The sequence below is a fragment of the Pteropus alecto genome, unplaced genomic scaffold (genome assembly GCF_000325575.1).
Source record: "Pteropus alecto unplaced genomic scaffold, ASM32557v1 scaffold20, whole genome shotgun sequence".
Lineage (NCBI taxonomy): Eukaryota > Metazoa > Chordata > Mammalia > Chiroptera > Pteropodidae > Pteropus > Pteropus alecto.
This window is the reverse complement of record NW_006436298.1, coordinates 7,604,721-7,627,998: the sequence shown is the minus strand read 5'-3', so window position 1 is coordinate 7,627,998 and position 23,278 is coordinate 7,604,721. Positions and strand designations below refer to the sequence as shown.

Below are 23,278 nucleotides of genomic sequence, written 5' to 3'. Positions count from 1 at the left end.
CTGGCACATGGTGCTTCAGCCTCGGATCTACCGGCGAGATGGCGGGGGAGGGGGGAGTCTACCAGCATTTTGTGGAGATGAGAAGAGGGCTGAAAGGAGTGGTAGCTTCAGGTCCTCCCCCCGCCCCCCGCCCGACTTTTGCTCCCTGCAGTTGCGGCTTTATTATGGCCTCTGCTCCTCTGACACCTGCATTTCATTTAGCGGGAGAGGCGGTGGCCAGCTCGGATCTGCAGACCCAGCCTGATGACAGATCCCTCAAGGTTAGGAGAGACTCGCCCACTGGGTCTCAAATTAGATTCGCATTACTCTGAAATTAGCTTAGAAAAGAGTCCGGACTGGGTGCGGGAGGTGGTGGGGAGAGGTGGGTGCGGGGCGCGCCCGAAGAAGAGGGTGGCGGTCGCGCCCTGGGTGGGGTCGCGTTTGTGCGTCTCCCCTAGCGCGTTCCCTGGGGGCACAGGGCCTCTTACCGAGCTCGATGTTGCCTATGGCGCGTCGCAGGTGCTCCTCGGTCACTATCTCACCGACGACCACCAGCAGATAAAACTTGCTGTCGAGGAAGCGATGTGAGAGGCTGGGCGAGGTGGACGCCGCCGGGTTGGCAGTGCTGCCGGACAGCTCAGGCTCCGCGGCTTCCACCACCACGGTCGCCATCCTGCCGGTCCGCTCTGCCTCGGCGAAGTGTCCTGCTCCGGCCGCTCCTCTTCTCTGCGGCAGGAGAAAGGATTATCTCCGAAGGTGCTGTCTCCGCTCCGCCCCCTGCGTCCCCCCTCCTCCTGGCGCTGCGCGCCGCCTCCCCCTCCGCCCTCTCCTAGGGCGCGCAGCGGAGAGGAGTGGGGAGTGCGAGCGGGCGGGGAGGCGGCGCCGCTTTTATATGGAGACTAGGCATGGAGCCGGGGAGGAGGAGGAAGAGGAGGAGGGAAAGGACCACCCGGCACATCCTCACGCGGTGGCTGCCTCCACTCTTCCAGCCGTTGGCCCAGGGCTGATGTCATCTGCAGCAAATCATCTCGCTCGCGGCCCGGAAGCTGGAGGGACGAGGTGTGCGGACAATGGTCAGGGCAGGGCTGCGAGTCAAGGGTTTGGGGAACCCTAAGGGCCCAGCTATAGCTGTGGAAAGGGGAAAACACTCCAGCCTACATCCCCCACACACCCAGCTGCCGGCTCCAAACCCTCACCCTGTTCGTATAGGAGAACAGGATAGTTTCCATTTTCAATGTGGGGATATTTACCTTGTTCGAGGTGCACAAGTCAGTCCTCTGCCTTGTGTCCTGTCTTCGAAGAAGCCAGGATCTCAGGAGCTATGATAGCATAGCAGTCCTGGTGCCCACAGTACCCTCCCGGGAAGTTGTAACCTGTCTTTCCTTTGGCCTTGTGGATTTAGGAAGACATACAATATTTACCAACATTTGCCAGCTTCGCTTAAAGAATACATCAGAAATGCAAAACCTAAACCTTTATTGCTCAGGTTTTGGAACCTACTCTGCAAGTCCCAGTGATGAAAATGTACTGGCTTTGTGGTGCTCATAGGAAATGAGAGGAATACAGATATGTTAGCCTACATAAAATTTTCTTAATATGCTGAACAGATAGTATCAGGCATAACAAAGAGTAAAGAGACGATACTATCTCTACCCAGCAAGATTACAGTGACTGTAATTTACTTTTCAGTTCCTTGGGGACACACGAGCAAAATTATTTCATGTGACAGCGATGTCTTTTAAAATATATAAAGTATGGGAATTTTTATTGCCTTTGTCTATGTTTAGAAAAACTCATAAAAATGTTGTTTAAAGGCAGCCCATCTACAACTATTTCTCACATACTGAATATAGCTTCTGTTCCAGGAAAGGGGTTGTGGTGGTAAGAAAGGAACAAAATGTGCAAACCTGGTACCATCATAAAAGACTGGAGGATTAGAGGCTTAGGAAAGAGGAATGGATGGAAATTAGAGTAGTCAATATAGTTTTAATACTAGAATGCATATTAGTTTAAAAAAAAATCACATAGATATATTAAAATTTCCAAAATAACCTGTTATCTTAGTTGTTAACTGCCATAATTTATTGGTGATAGAGTTTTTACTCTTAGCTCTTTACCAAGACCCTGGCATGGGCAGCATAGTGGGCAGTTAGCCAGAGGTTGGGGCCCCATCCTATAAGCCAGTTCGATCAATGGGAAATAAAGATATTGTCTTGCCTGCAGCACTTTGGGGTCTGTGATAAGCTCACTGTTGAGCTGCATTTACCAGTGAAGAGTAACAGAATTTCTAAGTGAGGTGGTAACAGAGTATATTTTGGTCAAGAGACTGGCATTCGGTTGCTGCTAGAGAAGTGAGGCCGGCACCAAAGCCCATTATTGGGGGAGAAGTTGGTGAAGAGCACTATTATTTTTCAAATGTCAGCCATTGGAGCCCAATGTCATTTAGTGATTCTCCATTTCTCTGAACCGCCATTTTATTTATGTAATAGTTTTCTTTAGCTGTATTTCTTTTACTTAATTTTATTTTTAAGTGACATTTTCATTATTATATAAACGGAAACACTAATATCACTTATAAGGTATCTCTAAGAATAAACAATGAAAATAAGATAATGTGATTAAATTTCTGCTCTATACTGTTTAATAGACTCTGACCCTGAAATGTACTCTAGATTAAAAATAGAAATTAGCAAATGTTTCGTGTTAAAGACATACTAGCACCTAACTGAGTTGTTCTCCATGTCATAACAGAAGATTGGATGAGAATAACAGCAGGAGAACTTTCTTACTGTGTGACTCAGTGCAAATGAATGAATTCCATGACCACGAACCACCTAAGTCATCAAGCACTCTTTGACAAACAGATATTATGGGAGAACACAGATTGGAGATGCTGATTGCTGTCGTATAGCTTTCTAACTTTGGGTAAGTGACTTACTCATTTTGATCTTCAATCTCTTAACCTATATACTGGGAAGAATAATATATCTTTATAACTGTGTGAGTAACTATGTAAGAGAAGAGTAAATGATATAACGTGTCAATACCTAATACGGGGATTGGAATATAGTAAGTAAAGCAGATCAATAAATAGATCTGTTTGTCTCATTTTCTTGGACAATGGATTAAAAGCATCCTTACAAAATGTGCAGATGACATCAAGTTGGGCTCAACTACCAACACCTCTGAAACAAGAGTAGAATATTAAGTGATACTACAGACTAGAAAAGTAGGCCCCCAACCCCCATCTCAAGAATAAAGATATAGTTCTAAGGATCAGGAAAGGGAAACATATAAGAGTGTCTGTGTTACCTGCTGCCACTTGACATTACCTGGATTTCCCAAAGGCACCTCAAAATCAACATGCTCCAGAACAAATCATCTTTGCCCTCCAAACCTGATCTTCTCACTTTTCTTATTTCAGTGAACAGTATCACCATCTATTCTATGATGCAAGCCAAAAATGTCTTAAGCATCTTAGACTCCTCCCTGACCTTTAACTCTATGTGCAATTCAGCATGAAGTCTGATCAATTTACCTCCTAAGTATCTCTTCAATCCATTCACTTCTCTCTACTATCACCACCCTAGTCCAAGCTACCATCATCGTGAGCAATAGTAGTATACAGGTTAAAAATTGGGTTCCGAAATCAGACTGCCTGGTTTTGATTTCCAGCACCATAATTTATTAGCTGTGTGACTTGGGCAAGATCCTTAATCCCTCTATGCCTTGGTTTCCTCATTTGTATAGTGGAGATGAATACCCACCTCACCTACAGAGCGACAGTTTAAGTTTGTAAAGTGCTTAGAACAGTGCCTTCCTTGTGTGTAATAAGCACTCAATAGGAGTTGGTTGTTTTTGTTATTGTTATCATTTAATATTTTACTGTGGAAAATTTCAAACATATATAAAATTAAATAGTATAAGAAACCTCTATGTACCCATTATCCCCAGTCAAACGATTTTTATAGTTTGCTTATTTAAAGCGAAATCTAAGTGAGGTCCGTTTATTTCAGTTGATTGATATGTCTTAAATGTTTTTTAATCCATGGCTTCCCATTCTTTTTTTTTCTTTTTTCTTTTTTTTTGCTTGTAATTTTTTATTGAATAGCAGAAACATTTGTTCTGCAGAGTTTCACAAAGTCTGAATTTTGCTGATTGCATCCCTGTTATGTTATTTAACATATTCTTTACTGAATTTTCTGTATAATAATAGTTAGATCTAAAGCTTTGATCAGATGCAGGTTTGATTTTGTGTGTGTGTGAGTATTCTTCTTAGGCGATATTGTGTTCTTCCATCAGGAGACGTATAAAGATGGATTGACCTTGTTCAGAGATCTTAGCAGCCATTGGTGATCATTACCCAGATTTATTATTTCATTATGGGTTGGGAAATGATAATTTTCTAATTTTGTTCTTTCTTTATCTGAAACCTGGAATACTTCTGTTGGAGAAATATCACCTGTCACTTAGTTAGCCTGAGGTATTGTTTTGTAGAAAAAGAAGGATAAGTACATGATTCTTTTTTTTATTTATTAATTTTTAAAATAATGAATTCATTCTATAACATCTTCCAAAAGTGATTAAAATTTTTTTGTATCATTAAGTATATAACTTAAAGTCATTATTCCTGTTAATATTTTAACTTTCCCATCTTTGACCAGTGGTATAAGATGTTCCCAGCTCACCTTGTACATATCTGACCTCAGAACCTGGAATTAGCCATTTCTGTAACCTGGTTCCTTAAGTGGGAAATGGTACTTAGAGACCATAATCTGAATACCAGGAGCGACTTGTTGCTACTTTCTTGGTCATTGTTTCTAGATATCTTCAATGGACAGGAAAAGAAAATAAATTATTTTCAAGGTGAAATACATTATGAGTTCATATTGTACTGCGAACTCAGGGTCAGGGCTACAGGGATTTTGCTTAATCTTCAATCTTATATCAGTATTTCCTTTTTCTTATGCGAAGAATTCCAGTTCTCAAAGACACCAAGATAGAATTAGATAGAATAGATAGATAGAATTAAAAGCAGCTAATTTCTCATTTTCTTTATCCCAGAGGCCCCAACTGTGGGCCATGGAACCTGGCCACGCAGCAGAAGGTGAGCAGTGTGAGCGAGGGAAGCTTCATCTGTGAAGCTTCACCCAGCACTAGCATCACCACCTCAGCTCCATCTCAGATCATCAGGCATTAGATTCTCATAGGAGCATGGGTCCCTGGTGCCAAAAAGGTAGGGGACCGTTGCAATATATACAAATTATGCTCACAGTAGTCTCAGGTAAAAATAACAACATTTTTGCCAACAATGTGATTGCTAAAAGCAGTTTAAATTTTTTTCCAATTGCTTTAGTTCATAGAATGTATCACATTAGAGAACCAAATTCCCCAGTTGCCAAAGACACCAAGATGATCATTTTTTTGTTTTATCCCACAATTCATATATAAAACTCTCAGAATAACAGTCAAAATGTTAGTGATATCAATAGGATTACTGAAAGCAGTTTAAGATTTTTTTTGCAGTTTTTTTGTCATAGATATATCCCAAAGAGATGCAATTTTAAAGTTATTTGAGTTAATTCTTTTTTATATGATTATACCACAAACTCAATACATAATTAGATTTATCTGTTTTGTTTCATTTTCTGTTTTTATGAATTGATTTTTTTATACTTAATTTTGCTTAATAACTATGTAAAATGTTTGGTTCTAAAGTCAAATCTGTGTAACAATTGTATTCAGAGAACCTCAGTTTCTATCCCTTTCTACTCCACGCTGTTCCCTCTCTGTCCCTATAAATAACTCTTTTTTCCTTGACTTAGCCTTCCATTTTTAAAATGTTTATCTTTTAGATAAACAACAGTATATATATATATACATTTTTTTACTTAACAATATATCCTGGAGATAATCTCATAATTAAATGAAGTTAATATTCTTCATTCCTTTTTATAGCTGCACATTAACCCATTGTCTTCATTTACTATAATTTATTTAATCAGTCCATTGTTGATTGGTATTACTGAGTTATTTTCAGTTCAATTTACATTATAAACAGTAGTTATAACTATTGTTTTTTTCCTGTGCAGCAGCAATAGTTATCAGACTGGCATCAGCATATCCCCTGGGACCCACATTCAATCCATTCTTCACACCACGTGGAGGTGATCTTTTCTGGTCTGGTTACATCACCCCACTCTTACTTGACCCCTTCAGAGGTTTTCCATTGTTTTTAAGGTAAAGATCAAACACCTTAGCATGGCCTACAACATCGCACAAAGTATAACCCCTGTTTATCTCCCCAGCTTTATCTAGCCCCCCACTCATCCTGACTTTTCAGCGTCAGCCACACCGACCTATATCAGGCCATGCTTCCCCTCAATGCAAGACTTTTTCCCTTATTCTTCCCCCTGCCAAGAGCATTTACTACTTAACCTCACCTAGTTAATGTCTACTTGTCTTGCAGGTAGCATCTCAGTTACTTCCTTAAGGGAAGCCCTCTCTTACCTTCCATGCCTGTCAGTAAACCTTTTCATATACACTTTTAGCTCTAAGCCCAAATTCTTTTTTATAGCACTTGTCATCATTGCAATTTTATATTTTTATATGTAATTATTAAAATTTATCTATCTTCACAACTAGACTCTCTTCTTTATTGAGACTAGAACCATGTCTATCCACCTACATCATACATACCCATCAACTCACCTGTGGATTCTTAGTGCCCAAGAGCATGTGCTCAATAAAAGTATCTCAGTGACTACATGAATTGCTTCTATAAGCCATGTTACTGTGCTAGGTGCTTTAAGTACATTGTTTAAGTGAATTCCCACAAACTTCCTGAAAAAAGGTGTTGTTATCATTTTGATGGCTTTAAGGTCTCTACATTTCTTTTTATTTATTTATTAGGGTAACATTGGTTGATACAATTATTTAATTTTCAAGTGTACATTATAATTTAACATCTGTATATATTCTATTGTGTGTTTACCACCCTAAGTCCAATTTCCTTCAGCTACCATATATTTGATCCCCTTTACTCTATCTACCCCCCACTTCTCCCCCACTCTCTACGCTCTGGTAACCATTGTCCATGTCTATGAGTCTCTCTTTGCTTGTCCTGTTCATTTGTTGCTTTTAGGTTTATATCTCACATGTAAGTGATATCATGTGATTTTCAACTTTTTCTATCTGGCTTACTTCGCTTAGCATGATTATCTCGAGGTCCATCCATGTTGTGGCAAATGGCAGTATTTCCTCTCTTATTATGGCTGACTAATATTCCATTGTATATATGTACCACAGCTTCTTTAGCCAATCATCTGTCGTAGGACACTTTAGTTGCTTCCATGTCCTGGCCACTATGAATAATGCTGCTATGAACATCAGTGAGCAAATATCTTTTTGGATATGGGTTTTCAAGTCTTTGGGGTAAATACCCAGTAGAGGGATTGCTGGGTCAGGTCTCTACATTTCTGATCTTGGTAATTTGTATTTTCTGTCTTGCTGCTGCTGTTGTTGTTTCAGACTTGCTAGGGTTTTATCAATTTTGATCATATTTACGAAAAATGACATTTGGCATTACTGTTCATTTTCTATTATGTGAGCGTATGTGTATTTTTTTAATTGATTCTGTTCTTATGTATAATATTTCACTCTTGATTTCTTTGGGTTTTATTTTACTTCCTATTTTAGCTCTTTTAGAGACTCAGGTAGTTGATTTTCAGTTTTTCCTCTTTTCTGATGTACATTTAAGGCTATACATTTCTCTCAAGGTCTTAGCTGCACCGTACACATCTTGATATGTTGAATTTCATTGTGATTTCTTCTTCTGCCATGAGTTATTATTGCTCTTTGACGGATGGAAAACTGACATGCAGAAAAGTTAAGACAGTTTGTTCCAAATCACAGAAAACCTGTGAAAACTCAGGTATGTCAGACTTCAAAGGCTATAACCTTGCCTATATAATACTCTTTCTCCTTGCCATGAGAATTAAAGCAAATTAAAGGAAACAGAGCACAACAAATGTGTTGGTTGAGAAGAAGAATAACAGAGATGGACCTAAAAGTCCAAGTCAGTTTCCACATCAAATGAGTCTCTAATGTTGTGTTATTATTTTAAATTAAAGTGGTTCTAGAATCTAATTTAGGGTAATATGTCATTTAAGGGTTAAGAAGTAGTCTTTTTTTTTAACTCAGCATTGGTCCTTTTCCCCCAAATTTTAAGTTAGCTGTAGAAAAATGAACAGAGTCTGAATAAAGAAGAGAAAAAAAGGAAAATCAGAGAAAAGATAGGTGCAGAGTATTAGAGAAGACATTAGAAGTATATGTGCTATGTCATGGTGGGTGTAGCTATTCTCTATGCCCATAAAATAAGTGGATCTCACTCTCAGTAGTGGCAATTTAGGTTAATTACAGAGGGAAGTTTCTGAAAATTCAGTGGTATCCTTCATAGCCAGAGTAAAATTTCATACTTATTTCTGTGTAATCATTCATGACTCAGAAACTGCCTCTTCTTTTCTTTTGGTGGAACAGTGGGAAAAATATTACACTATGAGGTCAATTAACTGAGATCAAATTTCTTCTCCTAGTTGTATGAACTGGGTTCTTTCCATCACTACCTTTCAACAACAAACAAGCAAACAAAACAAAACAAAATGCGTAGAAAACAAAATCAAAGTTTCTCTTTCCTCACCCTTAATTCCACTCTCCTTTCTAGGGGTAAATGCTGTTATCAAGCTATATGCATACATGTGTATATATCCTGTGTATATACATACATATCCCTCATATATATATTCATACATACAGCTTTTCCCCTGTACACAGAATAATATTTTACATACTGTACTTTAGTGTAATTTTTTCTTTGGATATCTTTTCACAAAAACATATAGAAATCTACCTTGTATTTTAAACTACTGCACAGTAGCTGACAGAATGAATTTACCATAATTCAAGTACCTATTCCTATTGGTTGTCCTTTAAGAGGCCTTATTGTTTTTTCTATTATAAATAATGTTACAATGACCATTAATGCTTGTAAGTGCTTCCCTGTACATACATGTATCTCTGAGCACAGATGCTTAGAAGTTGAATAGGTGTATTGAAGGTGATACATAATTTTAGCAGTCAGTGACTCCTGCCAAATTATCCTATAAAGAGAATTTAACAGTTTAAACTCCTACCACATTATTGCCTGTTTCCACACACCATAGTATAAATCTTTGTAATTTTTACTCATCGACTAGAGAAAAATATTTATTATTTAAATTTGAACATTTTATTTTTTAACTAACTGCATTTGTCCTTAAAATATGCCCCTTTTTCTATTGGACTATTGGCTTTATGTTCGTCGGTTTCTAGGAGTTATTATTTTTCTTTTGTTTGTTTTTTAGGAACCCTGTCTACAAGTTTATGGTGAACATATGTTTTCATCTCTTTTGAATATATTCCTAGGAGTGGAATTGCTGGATCATATAATAACTCCATGTTTAACTTTCTGAGAAACTGCTGTAGGAGCTATTTATATAATCCGGATAATAAGCCTTCGACATGAGTATATGGTGCTCCATCTGTTAAGTTTGAGTGTAAATCCATTTATGATGTCTTTGACCATATAAAATATTAAGTATGTTATAAGAAGGTTAAACCAGTCTTCTTCCTTTATAAATTATTAGGAGTCGTCTTGCATAGGAAGGATCTTTTACCTAAAATCTTAAAACTATTCTTCTAATAATTTTACAGTTTTGTTCAATTGAGAGAGTATTTAATTCAGGAGATCAGTGAAGGTTCATAGAGTGAAAATGTCCTGGAAGGATTTTTTTTTTCAATAAGTGGAGATGGAGAAAGGACAATCTACATGAAGAGAACAGCATAAGCAAAAAAACAACCAATAGAGCTATACTGCACCAATTCTTGAAAACAGCGAGTAGCTCACTCCTCCCTTGTTTTATACACAAATATAGCTCACCGAACATACTGTTCTTTGCCTTGCTTTTGTCACTTAAGATATCTTCGAAATATTTCTATAATTGTTATAAAGAGCATTCCCTATGCATAGAATCCTATTATGTATGAATATCATAATTTATTACTCTTCTATTTTTTATCACTCCTCTATTGATGATTACTTATAATCTTTTGATAATATAAACAGTGCTGTATTAAATAAAGTTCTATATGTGTCATTTCCCATAGGTTAGGGACTAACCACAGAATAAATTCCTAACAAAATTGCCAACTCAGAGGATATGCATGTTTGTAATTTCGGTGGATGTTGAAAATTTACCCCCTGTAGGAGTTGTATCAGTAGGTTCTTCTTTTTTGGGGAACCACTGTTACCACTAATATATGAGTACGCTGCTGATTTCTCACAATATAAATGTTTTCAAACTTTCTGATTTTTGCAAATTTACTTTTAGTCACATTTCTCATAAGTGAGGCTGGCCATCTTTTCATATGTTTAAGGTCTATCTGCATTTCCTTTTCTATGAAATGTTTGTATTTTTCCCATTTTCCCTTGGATGGTTAGCATTTTCTTATTGATTTGATTGTATTCTTTATATATTAGGGAACTTAGCTTTTTTCTGTAATATGATTTACAAATATTTTTTCTCAGTTTGGCTTTTTTCTAATTTTAAGTATTACAGATTTTGCCGTGGGAGGTATTTTTATGTAGTTAAATTTAACTTGTTTCATTTGTGGTTTATAGGTCCTGTGTTATATTTAGAAAGGTCTATGCCATTCTGAGATTATATAAGAAAAATTCTCCTGGGGTTTCTCTAGTACTTTTAAGACTTTATGTTTAATGTTAAATATGGATCTACTTATTTTTTCAAGCTCCACAACACTTTGCTGATAGAAGATTTTGCAGAATTTTTTAATGACTTGCTAACTTACCTTTCTCCCAGTTGATTTTGAAATGTGTCAGAGCAGAAACTTTGATACCATGTTTTCATTCCCTAACTCATCCTGCCCTTTAATCCACTTCAACCTCAGCCCCAAGCTTCACCTAATGTCCAGTAATTAAATAGTTCTTACTTCTGCATTTTTGGACTGCTGGGGAGGTAAGAGTCTTCCTGGGTTGAGGCGAGGCCTACACAGGGAGTGGCTGAAAAAGAGCCTGGGACATTCTTGGCCAGTGCCTTTTCATTAAGCTCAGGCTCTTACCAAGTACAAGCGCCAAGTGAGTCATACCAACACATGTAGAGGATGGCATCCTGAGGAAAAGAGAATTATAGTGGAAATAGCCAAGCCTGCTTGCAGACAGAGCATCTCAGCTGGCACTGCAGACAAGCAGCCGCTGCCACAGCAAATAGCAAAGCAATAATAAGCCCCACTTACGCAAGGTGGGAAGCTGCAGACGTAAATGCAGGCTGTCTTCCCTGGCCAGCAACAGCCCCTAGGGACGATATATTCTAAATAGGCAGGCATGGTGGAGTCCAGCCAGCTCACAGGCAGGGAAGCCACCAGTCGCTCATAGAGGTGCCCTGGGGCGGGGGCAGGGGTACCGTCTCAGGACTCTGGGAGAGACGTCTGGAGGGCACCACACTGAGAGAGAAGTGGCTCATGTGTCCTCTGCCATGTACTAGCACCAAGAGCTGAGCATCTGCAATCTGCCACACTGTTCTAGGCCCCAGGAAGGCACTGAGAATTAGCTCCAGGCTCAGGTTAGTTAGGAAAATAACATATGCAAATATGAATATGGCGTAAGGCAGCAGAAAGGAATGCCCTAGAGGGTCCTGGTTGCTTTAAAGAGTGTGAAGGGAGAAACCAGCGCATTCAGCAGAGAGGGCCAGGAACACTCAGAAGGAGGAAGTGGCATGGAAGCCTCCAGCAGCCTGTGAGTGTTCTCAGCTTTGGGAGAGGTGAAGGCCATTTTATGAGGCCATTAGGAAGAAAGCAGATTGGAGTAGTGTGGTAGGCACAATAATGCCCCCCGCCCCCGCCAAAAAAGGGAAAAACATTCATGGCCTAATCCCTGGAATCTGAATATGCTACTTTGCCTAGCACAAGGGATCTTGCAGTGTGATTAAGTTAAGGGTTTTGAGATGGGGAGATTATCCTGCATTATCTGGGTGGGCCTAATACAATCATAAGGGACCTTATAAGAGAGAGACAGGAGTGTCTGAGAGGAGATGTGATGATGAAGAGAATTGTAATGAGATGAGAGGGAGAGAGATTAAAATTCAAAGGTACACTGCTGGCTTGAAGATGGAGGAAGGGGCCACAAGCCAAGGAATGTGGGTGGCCTCTAGAAGCTGGAAAAGATAAGGAAGCAAGTGCTCCCCTATAGCCTCCAGAAAGAATAAAACTACTGACATCTTGATTTTAAGATGATTTTTAGGACTCTTGACCCATAGCACTGTAAAATAATAAATTCGTGTTGTTTTAAGCCAATAAATTTGTGGTAATTTCTTAACACAGGCGGGTAAGACACTTTGGAAAACATAATTCTTTGGGTAATTACTTCTGGGAAGTTGTCACATAGCCTGGCATTCTAAATGGCTGTGTCCCAGTCCCACCCCACATTTTGTGCTGGGTTATAGGAAGAATTGGGCCGGGAACAAAGGATTGGCAAGGCTTGTGAAGCTGCCTGACACGGCACTTCTCTTCTTTGTGCTTCTTATAGAGTACAGTCAGGGTACATGGTATGCATGCTCTAATAGGTTGGAGATGGGCAAGGATATCAAAAAACCACTGGGATTTAAAATAGCGACATAAGTAAAGTTGCCCTTTAGAAAATTGTGGGCACTTTCTCTTGAATCCCGTGGTCAGCAAGTATCTGATTTCCCATTAGATGATATTTCAAGTTTTGCCATTTCTTAAAGTAGCTTCATTCTGTTTAGAATTCTATAGTTGTTTATAGTTTAGTTAGTTCAGAGATGGATTATTCTGTGTGTATAAGTATATGTTTGTTCCTCTCACTTTTTTAAAGTGATAGGAAAAAAAGGAAATCATATGCAGATAACCAGATGAAAAGAAAGTTTTCCAAGATGTGATATCAGTACACAAAGAGATAATCATTTATTTGGTCCTCGTACATTCATTCAGTCATACTTCCTTAATAAGTGTCTACTATGTACCAGATACTGTTGTAGTTCCTACAATGATGCTACAATAATGAGAAAAACAAGCATGGTCCCTACCTTCATAGAGCTTCCTTTCAAGAAGCAAGATGTGCAGATATGGAAAACCAAGGAAAGTGGAAAATGGCATTTTCAGTATTCTTTAGAGGAGAATAAAGGAAGGTTCACCAGACAAAATAAAAGCTGAAAGAATTGTTAAAAAGAATTCCAGATTCCACAAGGAATGAGGTGGCATCTTGAATGCCCTTGAACCGCTGTTCTGCCATCCACACCAGGGAGTGAGAGGCTGGCCACTAGTGGACATGACATGAGAAAGATTGACCTGGCAATAGTGTGGATAATCTGCCAGAACTAAAGGAGCGTGGGATGGTGACCAGACTCAGAACATTCCTTGTAAAGCCGGGCATTTGTATTGCCTTCACAGTTCGTAGCAGGCTTCAGAAACATTGTCTCTCTGAATTCTCATGCTGTCATTTTCCAGAATACCAAACCAGCAGCGGAAGGTTATTATGACTGTCACTAACATATTATCACAACTTTGAGGAAACATGACTAAATTGTTCTTTCTCAACCTTTTAAACCATAGGCCCTCCTATGGTAAATATACAAATCGACTACCTTTTAAACATTAGTAACTTCAAAATATATTAATCATCAGGCTTAAAAACAAAACAAACCAAAGCACAGGGTAATGATAAAAGGTTCGGATTTGATCTGGAAAGGCGCTTTAATTTAATCATGGCAGCTGCATGAAGCAGTGGCACACAGCATGGAAGTGTGGGAGAGGGTGCTGCTTGGGTCATTTTAACATGAAGGCCACTGAGCTAGTCTTTGACCCACATGTGCTCTCCCTAAGATTTTGATCCACCACTCCCCTTCCTGCCACCAGTGGGCTGATCCCAGGAAGCTAGGCCAATATTTGTGTATGTGACTTCTCATCCTACAAAATAATTATTAAATATTTAATCAACATATTTGATTGAAAAAGGTCATCCTACCTAAATATAAATGATAGGAGAATGAGCTTGAGCAAGAGGAACCACCTTTCAGATCTTAATCTTGCATCCTTATCTTTCTCTATGCTACTCTATATACTCAGGTTCCCAAGGAAAATGTCTTTTTATACACACTGAGTAGATTAAAAAAAAAAAATCTGAGAATTTCGGATTTGGTTTTCTATTTTGGCTCATTTCCCTGGTCTTACCTCCTTCCACTAACTGTGAAACATTTGTGACTCTAGAAAACGTGCTTCAGAGATTTGGCTACTACAGTTAAATCTCAGTCTTTAACAGAAGTCAGCATTTTCTGCCCTTTTACCTAAATCTGGCTCTTCCCAGTGACACTAGTTATCTGTAGGGCCCCACTCTCCCTGAATCAGGCTATGCAATCGGCAGAGCTGCCAGCCAGTCCCACAGGGAGGCTTGTCAGGTGGCAGCTGCCCCAGGAAGCCTGGACTGCCAGCCTCAGTCCTAGCTGTGCATTTCTCTTGGGCACTGGTCATACCCCATCCTTTCTCCTCAAGAGTGTCCAGGAGGAGTCCCTGATGTCCTTTTGTACCTCTTCCCAGCTTTGAGTCCTGAGCACATTTTTTGGAATGACCTCTTTTCTCAACATTCCCCTGTGATTCTGAGGTTAGCTGGTATCCCCTCCCCTCCAAATCTCCCTTTGGCCCTAATGTACAGGGAATTTTAAGCCAACTGACCATGCTGATGCTTGGACAGCACTGGTGATTCCTGATCACTCCTTTTCTGAGGGCCTCTGCTTCTGCCCAGTTTTAATCCTTATTTTATTTGGCTTCTGATAAAACTTCCCCTGACACCACCACCACCCTTACCCAGTTCTTGCTCTACTCTGGGAGGGAGAATTGAATAATTTTATTTCACATTGTCTTTCAAACACAGAACCTAATCACAGAAAAGTTCACATTGGTAGAGTGAACGGCAGGGTAAATGTTACAAGAAGTGTCTCTTTCTTCCCAGGGTAGAAAATGTAGTCCTTGGAAGGGAGCAACCTCCTGTAGCACTGAGGTTACAAACAGAGGCTCTTGAGTTCATTTCTGGTTCTTGGACTCAACAACTGAAAATGCTAACCCTCTCTGTGCAGTAATTTTCTTATCTCTAAAATGGGGTGATAATAGTACTTGTTCCAATGAGCATGGAGTGACATTAAAAAACAACTAAAGATCTTAGCACAGTGTCAGGCACATAGTAGATGCTCTATAGATGTCAACTACAGTTGCCAGAGATGCCGAGAGCATCTCTCCTGTTATCAGCTCAGCATCTTTTATAAGCCTTGGACAGTAGGACTGATTTCTCTTAACTTTGTTTTTCACTAGACTGGATGTGACTAAGTCCCCACTACGCCTTGATAATGGGTCATCATAGAAGTATGAGTGTACCTTTGAAGTTTCTCTGTCATCCAGCCCATACTTGGAAGTTATTTCTAGATCGCATATCACAGCCAGCTATAGAAAGAGTAAGCAAAGTACACATTTCCAAGCTCCTGTGTTGGTCACAGTTCAGTAGAGTTATTTGGTAAATTTCAAACCACCTTCAATTTCTCATGGGTTCTGTTTTTGGATCTTTCATTAAACTCAGCACACTGTGGTCATCACTGATTTTCTCCCCGAAATAACCCTGACTTATCTGTGGTCCATTTTCCTACATCCGTATTTTTGACCTTCAGTGTTGTTTTTTACTTTCTTGGCATGCTGTTAAATAGTACAGGAATTCAGCCCAAAAGATTTACTATTTTTCAGGGACAATTGGCACCCCAAAGAAAAGCAAAAAGCATCTTTTGCCTCCAGGATTTATTTATACTCTAAATAGAACTCCATTTTTGGAAATGTCTTCTGATTGCACCTATTTATTCTATCTAAAATAACCTTACCTATTGCCGATTTTTCTAGGCTCCTGAAAACAATATTAAAAGCTGTTTAGAAGCCTTTCTTCCCTCTCAGTGTATTAGTTTCTGGAGGCTGGGATTAGGGGGAGGGGTCTAGGAATGCTGTCTGGCTGGTTCAATTTGTATCTCTGGTGCTTGAGTATAGTCTGGCCCAGAGGAGGCTCTCAAATTGTTTGCTGAATGAATATGTGAAATGTTAAAGACCGATCCTTCTATTTTAAAAAATCCTATGCTTGAATATTTGCATTATTTAGTCCTCTGACAACCCTGTGAATTAGGAGTGGACAGGAGGCTTTTTTTTTAGATAAAGTGACTGACCCAAGGTCAGCAATAGTCGATGCTTCTGTTGGGAGCTTCATGCTTGTCCAATTTGTTGAATTCCAGATGTATATTCACTGGAGAAATTATTCACTGCAGAAATATTAGAAGCTATAAATATACAGACTCTAATCAAGTCCAGAGGAATAAAAAATCTAACAGTGAGTAAGTAAAGCCCCTACTGGAAAGCCAATATGTTCATTAGGAAAAATTTATAAGATGCAAGAAAAGATGATTAAATCTGAGCTAATAATACATCTGACATTTTTATGGAAATAGTCTGTTTACGTGGCAAAGGAGTTCACCAGTTTTATTAACTTCATTATTTAGCATTATTTAGTTTACAAAAATCTAGAGAGTTGATAACAGTAATTGAGCAGGAAAATGCGACAAATCAGAGCATCTAGGTGATCTGCAAGACATTGGGCCAAGTACTTTTAACCACCTGGCAGAGATATTTATCAGTGGGAGGGAGGGAGAAAGGAATGAAGGAAGGAAATAAATGAAGGTGAATAATTTTATTTGCTTCCAGCTGTGAAGTTACTTTTTTTTACCCATTTATCGCCAACCTACAGCCTTAATGACTAGATTAGTTTTTATTACATTGAAAGACATCCTGGACCGGCCATTTCCTCGGGCTCAGAGCTGGTGGACTAGATAGAGCATGGTTTATCCTCATCCTCTGTTTCACTGTGTATAGAGGACCCCCAAGTTTCCTCTACCAGAAAGCAAAACAGACCAGAGTGGTGGGGGTGTGGGGAAGCCCACCCTGCGGTCCTGTTCCATTCTCTCCCATTGTGTTTCCTAAAGTGTGTTCTACAAAATGCTCATTCCAGAAGGTTCCCCATGAAAGGAAGACTTCAGAAAGCTTATGATCCTGTGCCTGGAAGCAGACAAAGTGGGGATTCAGAGATGGGAGAAAGCACAGCCCACTGGGAGTCTAAGAAAAAGCTTCACAGAAGAGGCAGCATTGAGAACTTTAAAAAGTGTACATTTTCAAAAGATTGAGATAGGGCATTTAGCAAGGGTGTTGAAGGCATGGTGATATTTGGAAGCAAGTGGTCATATGTGGCTACATGTAGAGGTAGGTCATGCAGGGAATAGCAAAAGAGGGCTCTGGACAGGTGAGCGGCAGGCTTAGCACAGCCATGTTTGCATGCCAGATTGAGACAGCTGGCTGGATTCTGTGCATCATGGGCAGCTACTGAAGGTTTTCGAGCACAAGAGTGATCTAATAGGAGCCCTGCTGTAGGAATGATGGGAAGCTATGACAGCTATGACCTGGATAGCAGAATAGGTAAAGGGGAAACAGAAATGCCAAGTAATATTCCAGTTGAGTAGAAGTCAAGGAGAACAATAATGAGCCCCTAACTTGGGGGGAAGTGTGGAGTAGAGGACACTAAGAACCCATCAGTGGCTCCCTAGGGCCAAGGCTCCCTGTGGTCTGTCTGCTGCCTATTTCTCCAACCCAATATCTCACTATCCTTGTACCTCTCACAACCTTTGTCCCTTTGGCTCAAAATAATGATAAAGATAGCTGATGACAATGACGATGATAGCTGTTACATAGTGCTTACTGTGTGCCTGTTACTGTCTAAGTGGTTTCTTTTCCAGAGAAACCCTCATTTTTTGGATGGTGCTGGGCCTTCCCTCATCTTCCAATGGCGGCTGGTGCCAATGCTATAGAGTGCTAAATTGAGATTGCAAGTGTGGGGTTTCCAGCCATGCTAATATTTTCAAGGTGCACACCTAATTGTAATTAAATTTTATTAGAAAGTTAGAAGACTGCTCTTCTCTATTTTTGAGTGTGTGTTTCTGTGTCTGCCTATGTTTAGAAAAATCACAACTATACTAAAAATGACCAGGAAATGATCTCACTACGTTGTGAATACCTAAATGCCATGTTATTATCTGGTTTGTTCACCTTTGTCTCTTTCCACAGCATATAAAACAGTTCTTGACACCTAATAAGAACATGATATATCTGTTGAATGCTTGAAAAACTGAATGAATGAGCAAATTAACATATCAGTGAAATTTCTATAGATACATGCTGTAGTCCCCAAGTCAGTTCTGCCTCTTTTTCTCTCCTAGTCAAACCCACTAAGGCTACAGCCACCCAGTCACAGTGTGGTCTTTTCTCCTGTGGTCTTTGAAGATCATGGAGAACACAATAAGAGTAACGACCTCAGGACAATGTCAATATTACTGCCTCCTCCCTGTACCTGGCCCTCCATTGCCCAGGATGTGATAGGACAGGTGAAATACTCTAAAGCAGCGGTCCCCAACCTTTTTTGCCCCAGGGCCTGGTGCTCCTATGAGAATCTGATGCCTGATGATCTGAGGTGGAGCTGAGGCAGTGATGCTAGTGCTGGGGAGCGGCTGCAAATACAGACGAAGCTTTGCTCACTCACCCGCTGCTCACCTCCTGCTGTGCATCCTGGTTCCTAACAGGCCATGGACTGGTACCTGTCTGCGGCCTAGGGATTGAGGACCCCTGCTCTAAAGGACAGTCTCTGAGAGCGAGAGTGTGGGAGAGTGAGAAAGAGAAGTGCTTGACATAACGCACTGCCAGTTGTTGCTGGTGAGGTAATCCAGAGATTCTAATACTGAGACACTCTGATGGAGTCTGGAGCTCAGGACACAGCCTCTGCTGTCCTGGGTTTCATAGACAGAGACCTGAAGACCATATGTCCTCTTTATAAGCCCAGGGTTTCAGATTTCAAGTTCCTTACCAGGTAACAGAGATGTGAGTCAGCATGGCTGGAGACTAAATATGACTGCGAGGGTAAGAGAACTAGAGATGGAACCAAGCCATGAGAAAAAAAGAAACTCTTAACTCTTTTATCTACTTCCCGTAAAAACCTGCCAAACAGAGGATGTGCATCCTTCTGTGAATATGAGGATTTTTAACTCGGAGGGGGCAAGGTTCACTCATGTATTTTTATTTTCCTTCCCCAAGTTAGAGTTATTATTACAAGACACCTGAAAAGACAGTTTCATTCTCAGTGCTGATTGGGGAGAAATATGGTAATGATTGACTAGAAGTAAAAGTTGAGAAAAGGTTAGTAAAGTCAAAGAAATACTTCTTTACATGGGAAAAAGAATGTAAGGTTGATCACTTTAGCAAAATAGAAAATAATAAATAGTCACTATCGGAAAAAAACAGTTTTAATATTTTTGACATATATCTTCCCTAACGTGTGTGTTAGAGCATGTTGTATATATATTTGTTATTCGGTTTTTTTAATAGAATTTTCCATTTTGTAAATAGAATCATGTTTATATGCTAATTTTGTGCCCATAATAGATATAGATTATGTGGATCTGAAGCTTACAAAATTTGGGAGTCTTTTTTAAGAAAATGTTTTAAAATGATGAATACAAACATATGTACAGGGCCTTGGAGGGGGCCATGCAAAGGAGAGGTCTCGAAATTTAAGCTTCATTATTGTCCTAGTAACTCCTCTGTATGCTCTGGTTTGAATTTTTCCCCCACTTGACAATGCATGGTGAACATACATAAACTTCTTTACTCTCATGTTCACAGCGAGGCCACAAGAACAGCTCAGTTCAGTAAGCACACACTGCACACCTAGTGTGTGCCTGGCACTGGTACGATATGAGGAAGTTGGGTGCCTGGCATCAGCTCTCATCCGTGAAGGAATCCTGGCAGGCAGGCAACATGGCCTCTTGGCAGGTGTCTCCCAATGGGCTGTGCACAGCCCTATCACGAGCTCCTAAAAGTGAGCCCTGTGAGGAGCACCACACACCGTGTTTTCACCTAGAACCCAGCCTAACAGCCTGTCCTGGTCATTTATTTCAAGCTGAACTCTCCAAACTGTATTTCAGGAAGATAAGTTGTCCCACCTGCTTCCACTTCTCATATCACATTGTCTTTTTTTCCCTATAGCACATGTTCCAAGTGCCTTTGTTCTCACAATATGGCTGATGGAGCATGGTCCTGAGATCTATCAAAAATAGATGTTATTATGTCAGTGATATAAATAATGTAGCTCCGAGAAGGGGGGAAATGGATTTGAAGACTATAATTAAATATAGTTCAAATGTTGTTTAAAGTTAACCACTGTAGCTTCAGTTTGAATCTTTAAAGCTCCGAATTAGAAGGCAATTAATCCTTTTCTGCTGCATTTGAAATGCACACCATAAGGCAAAGTGCAGTGGTGGAACAGAGCAGATGTCAGATGTGTTTTCTGTTTTAATACATTAACTAAAGCATTTTAAAAGCAAATGTTAGGGTAGACCTCACTTAAGCACACATGGATTTATATCCAAGTTATCAAATGCTATTTATTAATGTTTCAAATTCATTTTTTAAAATGCTGTGAAATAGATGGATCCTTCTTAGTAACCACTCAATGCCTACAGCCTGTTGTGGAGGACTCTGAAGTCCAAGTTCTCAGCAATCCTCAACTGACAATATTCAAAAAGAACTCTCAGTGGGCCTGTCTCATGGGGATTATTCAAACTGCTGTATGATGAGGATTTATCTCATTTTTAAATACCTCCGAGTAGACAGATTCTCAGATGCTCTCACTGACTAGTCCAGATTTCAGTATCCAAACCATAAGAAATTATTGGCCAAACCATAAGAAATTATTAGGGTCAATATTAAAAAAAAATAATGGTATATTCACTTAACGGAATACTATGCAGCCATGAAAATAGAAGGCTCTTTATGTACTGTTATTGAAAGATCTCTAAAATATATTGTAAGATGAAAAAAAGCAAGGTGCTGAATATAATATGTTACTATTTGTGGGGAAAAGTGGGAATAGATACATATTTGCTTGTATATACATAAAATATCTCTGGGAAGATACACAGGAAAGAAAACACAGTGGCGAAGGCACAGAGGAGGCTGGGAGACATTTTTTGATGTATACTTTTTAAAATTTCGGCCCATGTGACTGTATTACTTATTCAAAAGTTAAGTTAAAAGTAATAGTATAGACTTCAACCATGCTACCCTGAACAAGCCCGATCCCGTCTAATTTCCGAAGCTAAGCAGGGTCGGGCCTGGTTAGTACTTGGGTGGGAGACAACCTAGGAAGACCAGGTGCTGTAGGCGTAAAAAATAAAAAAAGAGATTGTAAGCTGACAAGGTCCTTGCAATCTGTGAGGTCAACCAAGGATTGCCTCACCTTAAAAAAAAAAAGTAATAGTATAATTAGCGTCTCTTGCTGCAGCGATGTGAGTGGAAACCAGGAGCCCCAGCTTGGAGCGAAGACCAGGGTTGTTTTAAGAAAATGACAGACAAGCTGAACGTGGGGGAAATTGCCAGCTTCAATAAGGCCAAGCAAGCTGAAGAAGATGGAGACACAGGAGAGGAACACCCTGCCGACCAAAGAGACCCTTGAACAGAAGAAGCAGAGTGAAATTTCCTAAGAACTTAAAGGATCCCTCACCCCCATCATCTTCAAAACCCCAGTCGTGATGTGGAGGAAGAGGCACCTATGAGATGAACACACAAGTGACAAGCTGCATTGTGAACCTGGACACTTTATGTTCATGCCTTCAGCCTGTGAATCTCTGAGAGACACATCCCCAATTGAATTTCCAAATTCTCTGGTTTATCCTGGGATATTGTAGAAAATTATTTGTATGATTAATGAAAATAAAACACATCTCATGACAAAATAATAATAATAGTATCATTAATTATCACCTACAGAAAAATGTACATTTCTTTTGCTATAATTCAATTCTGGTTTCTGAGCTTAAAAGTCAGATGCTTCCATATGTTCTCTGACTTCCCTTAGAAAAAAGAGACCAATGGGACAATATTTTCTCTTGTTTTCTCTTTACAAAGATGGTCTTTGAGAAGTTTCTCTCTGGTAGCAAAATAACAGGAAGAAAATTTAGGTGCATAGTATTTTGATCCTTGAAAAGAGAAACTACTTTCTGGATCGTTCAGTTTTCCCTGGAGAAGAGAAGATGGTGACTGCAGGAAGTTACTATATGGTACTGGCCAGAAAAGTCCAGCCAGATCCCAAATCATCCTTCTGAACTGCGGTAATGATCGGCAGCCCCCGTTGCCCCAGAGATGGCAGGAGCAGGGCAGTGCTCAAGAAAGCTGCTCTGTGACCTCCTCAAGCAGGGGCCGAGGAGTAACAGCATCTGAACCTGTGATTATAGCTGGTCAGCCCTTCTCAGCAGAAATCCTTGTCCTTTGGAAGAGTCAGGGCAGGAGGACACATGAATTGAAGCAGCTCACATAGCCCCGATGCTGAGCAAAATAGTTCCAAAATGCAAATCTCCACACAGCAGATGGAAGTGACAACTTTTTTTTAATCTGAGATTTTCGATATTGAAAAGTTACACCAAAAATATCAAAACAGGGCTGCAGCCATCTTTGCTAGTTAAGAGAAGGATCTCCTTGAGGATAAAGAGCTTTATAATTGCTCCTATTCTGTTTCATGGATGTGGTGATGAAGTTTTGTTCTTATAACATCTACCTAAAATAAATAGCAAAAATGACAGTGTCAATGGAAAATAAAAGACATTTCAGTTCATCAATAACTGGACAGTGATAAAAATAGGCACTTAGAAACCACAGCTAAAATGTGCGCTCACAGTTCTCTGCTTGTGGGAGGAAATGGATTCTCTGGCTGATAGCTGAAAACTCCTTAGAGGCAGTGGTTCTCTAAAGAGCCCCCCTCAGACCTCTGGCTCTTCTAAAGCCCCCTTATCTTGATGCATCTCGGCATTGCTCAGGAGCTCAGATGAGATGCTTTTGTTGGGAGATATACAAAAAAGTCCCTACTTGCTCTTCCCAACACCCCGGCATCAGCCGCTCCTGCTGAGACATCTGACCACCAGATGTTGACATGAACGCAGAAACTGAAATTTGCAGCGATTAGTTGCTTGTCATTTCTTTCAGTGAAAATTTAAGCGCCAGCCCTGAAAAGTTGAAATTGAGAGGGATGAAGATCAAGGCAAGACCTTGGTGTGTGTGTGGG

The 23,278-nt window shown here is 39.9% G+C and overlaps 1 protein-coding gene, 1 long non-coding RNA gene and 2 pseudogenes across 3 annotated transcripts in view; 3 read left to right on the top strand and 1 right to left on the bottom strand.

Annotated features, from left to right (window-relative positions):
• MAP1B (microtubule associated protein 1B) overlaps positions 1-900 on the bottom strand; it is a 95,579-nt gene extending 94,679 nt beyond the window's left edge. Inside the window, exon 1 of the mRNA XM_006913125.3 lies at positions 468-900. Within this exon, the coding sequence (XP_006913187.2) occupies positions 468-651 (184 nt within the window). The 5' untranslated portion in view covers positions 652-900. The remainder of the gene's footprint in view (positions 1-467) is intronic.
• The window catches only part of LOC107195782, a 72,553-nt gene that overhangs the window by 3,293 nt on the left and 45,982 nt on the right, over positions 1-23,278 (top strand). For both annotated transcript variants that reach the window (XR_001517025.2, XR_003046731.1), the window contains exon 2: positions 2,731-2,904. This is a non-coding gene — a long non-coding RNA (uncharacterized LOC107195782). The remainder of the gene's footprint in view (positions 1-2,730; positions 2,905-23,278) is intronic.
• Positions 21,269-21,387, top strand: LOC112480988 (annotated as a pseudogene).
• Positions 21,510-21,946, top strand: LOC107195781 (annotated as a pseudogene).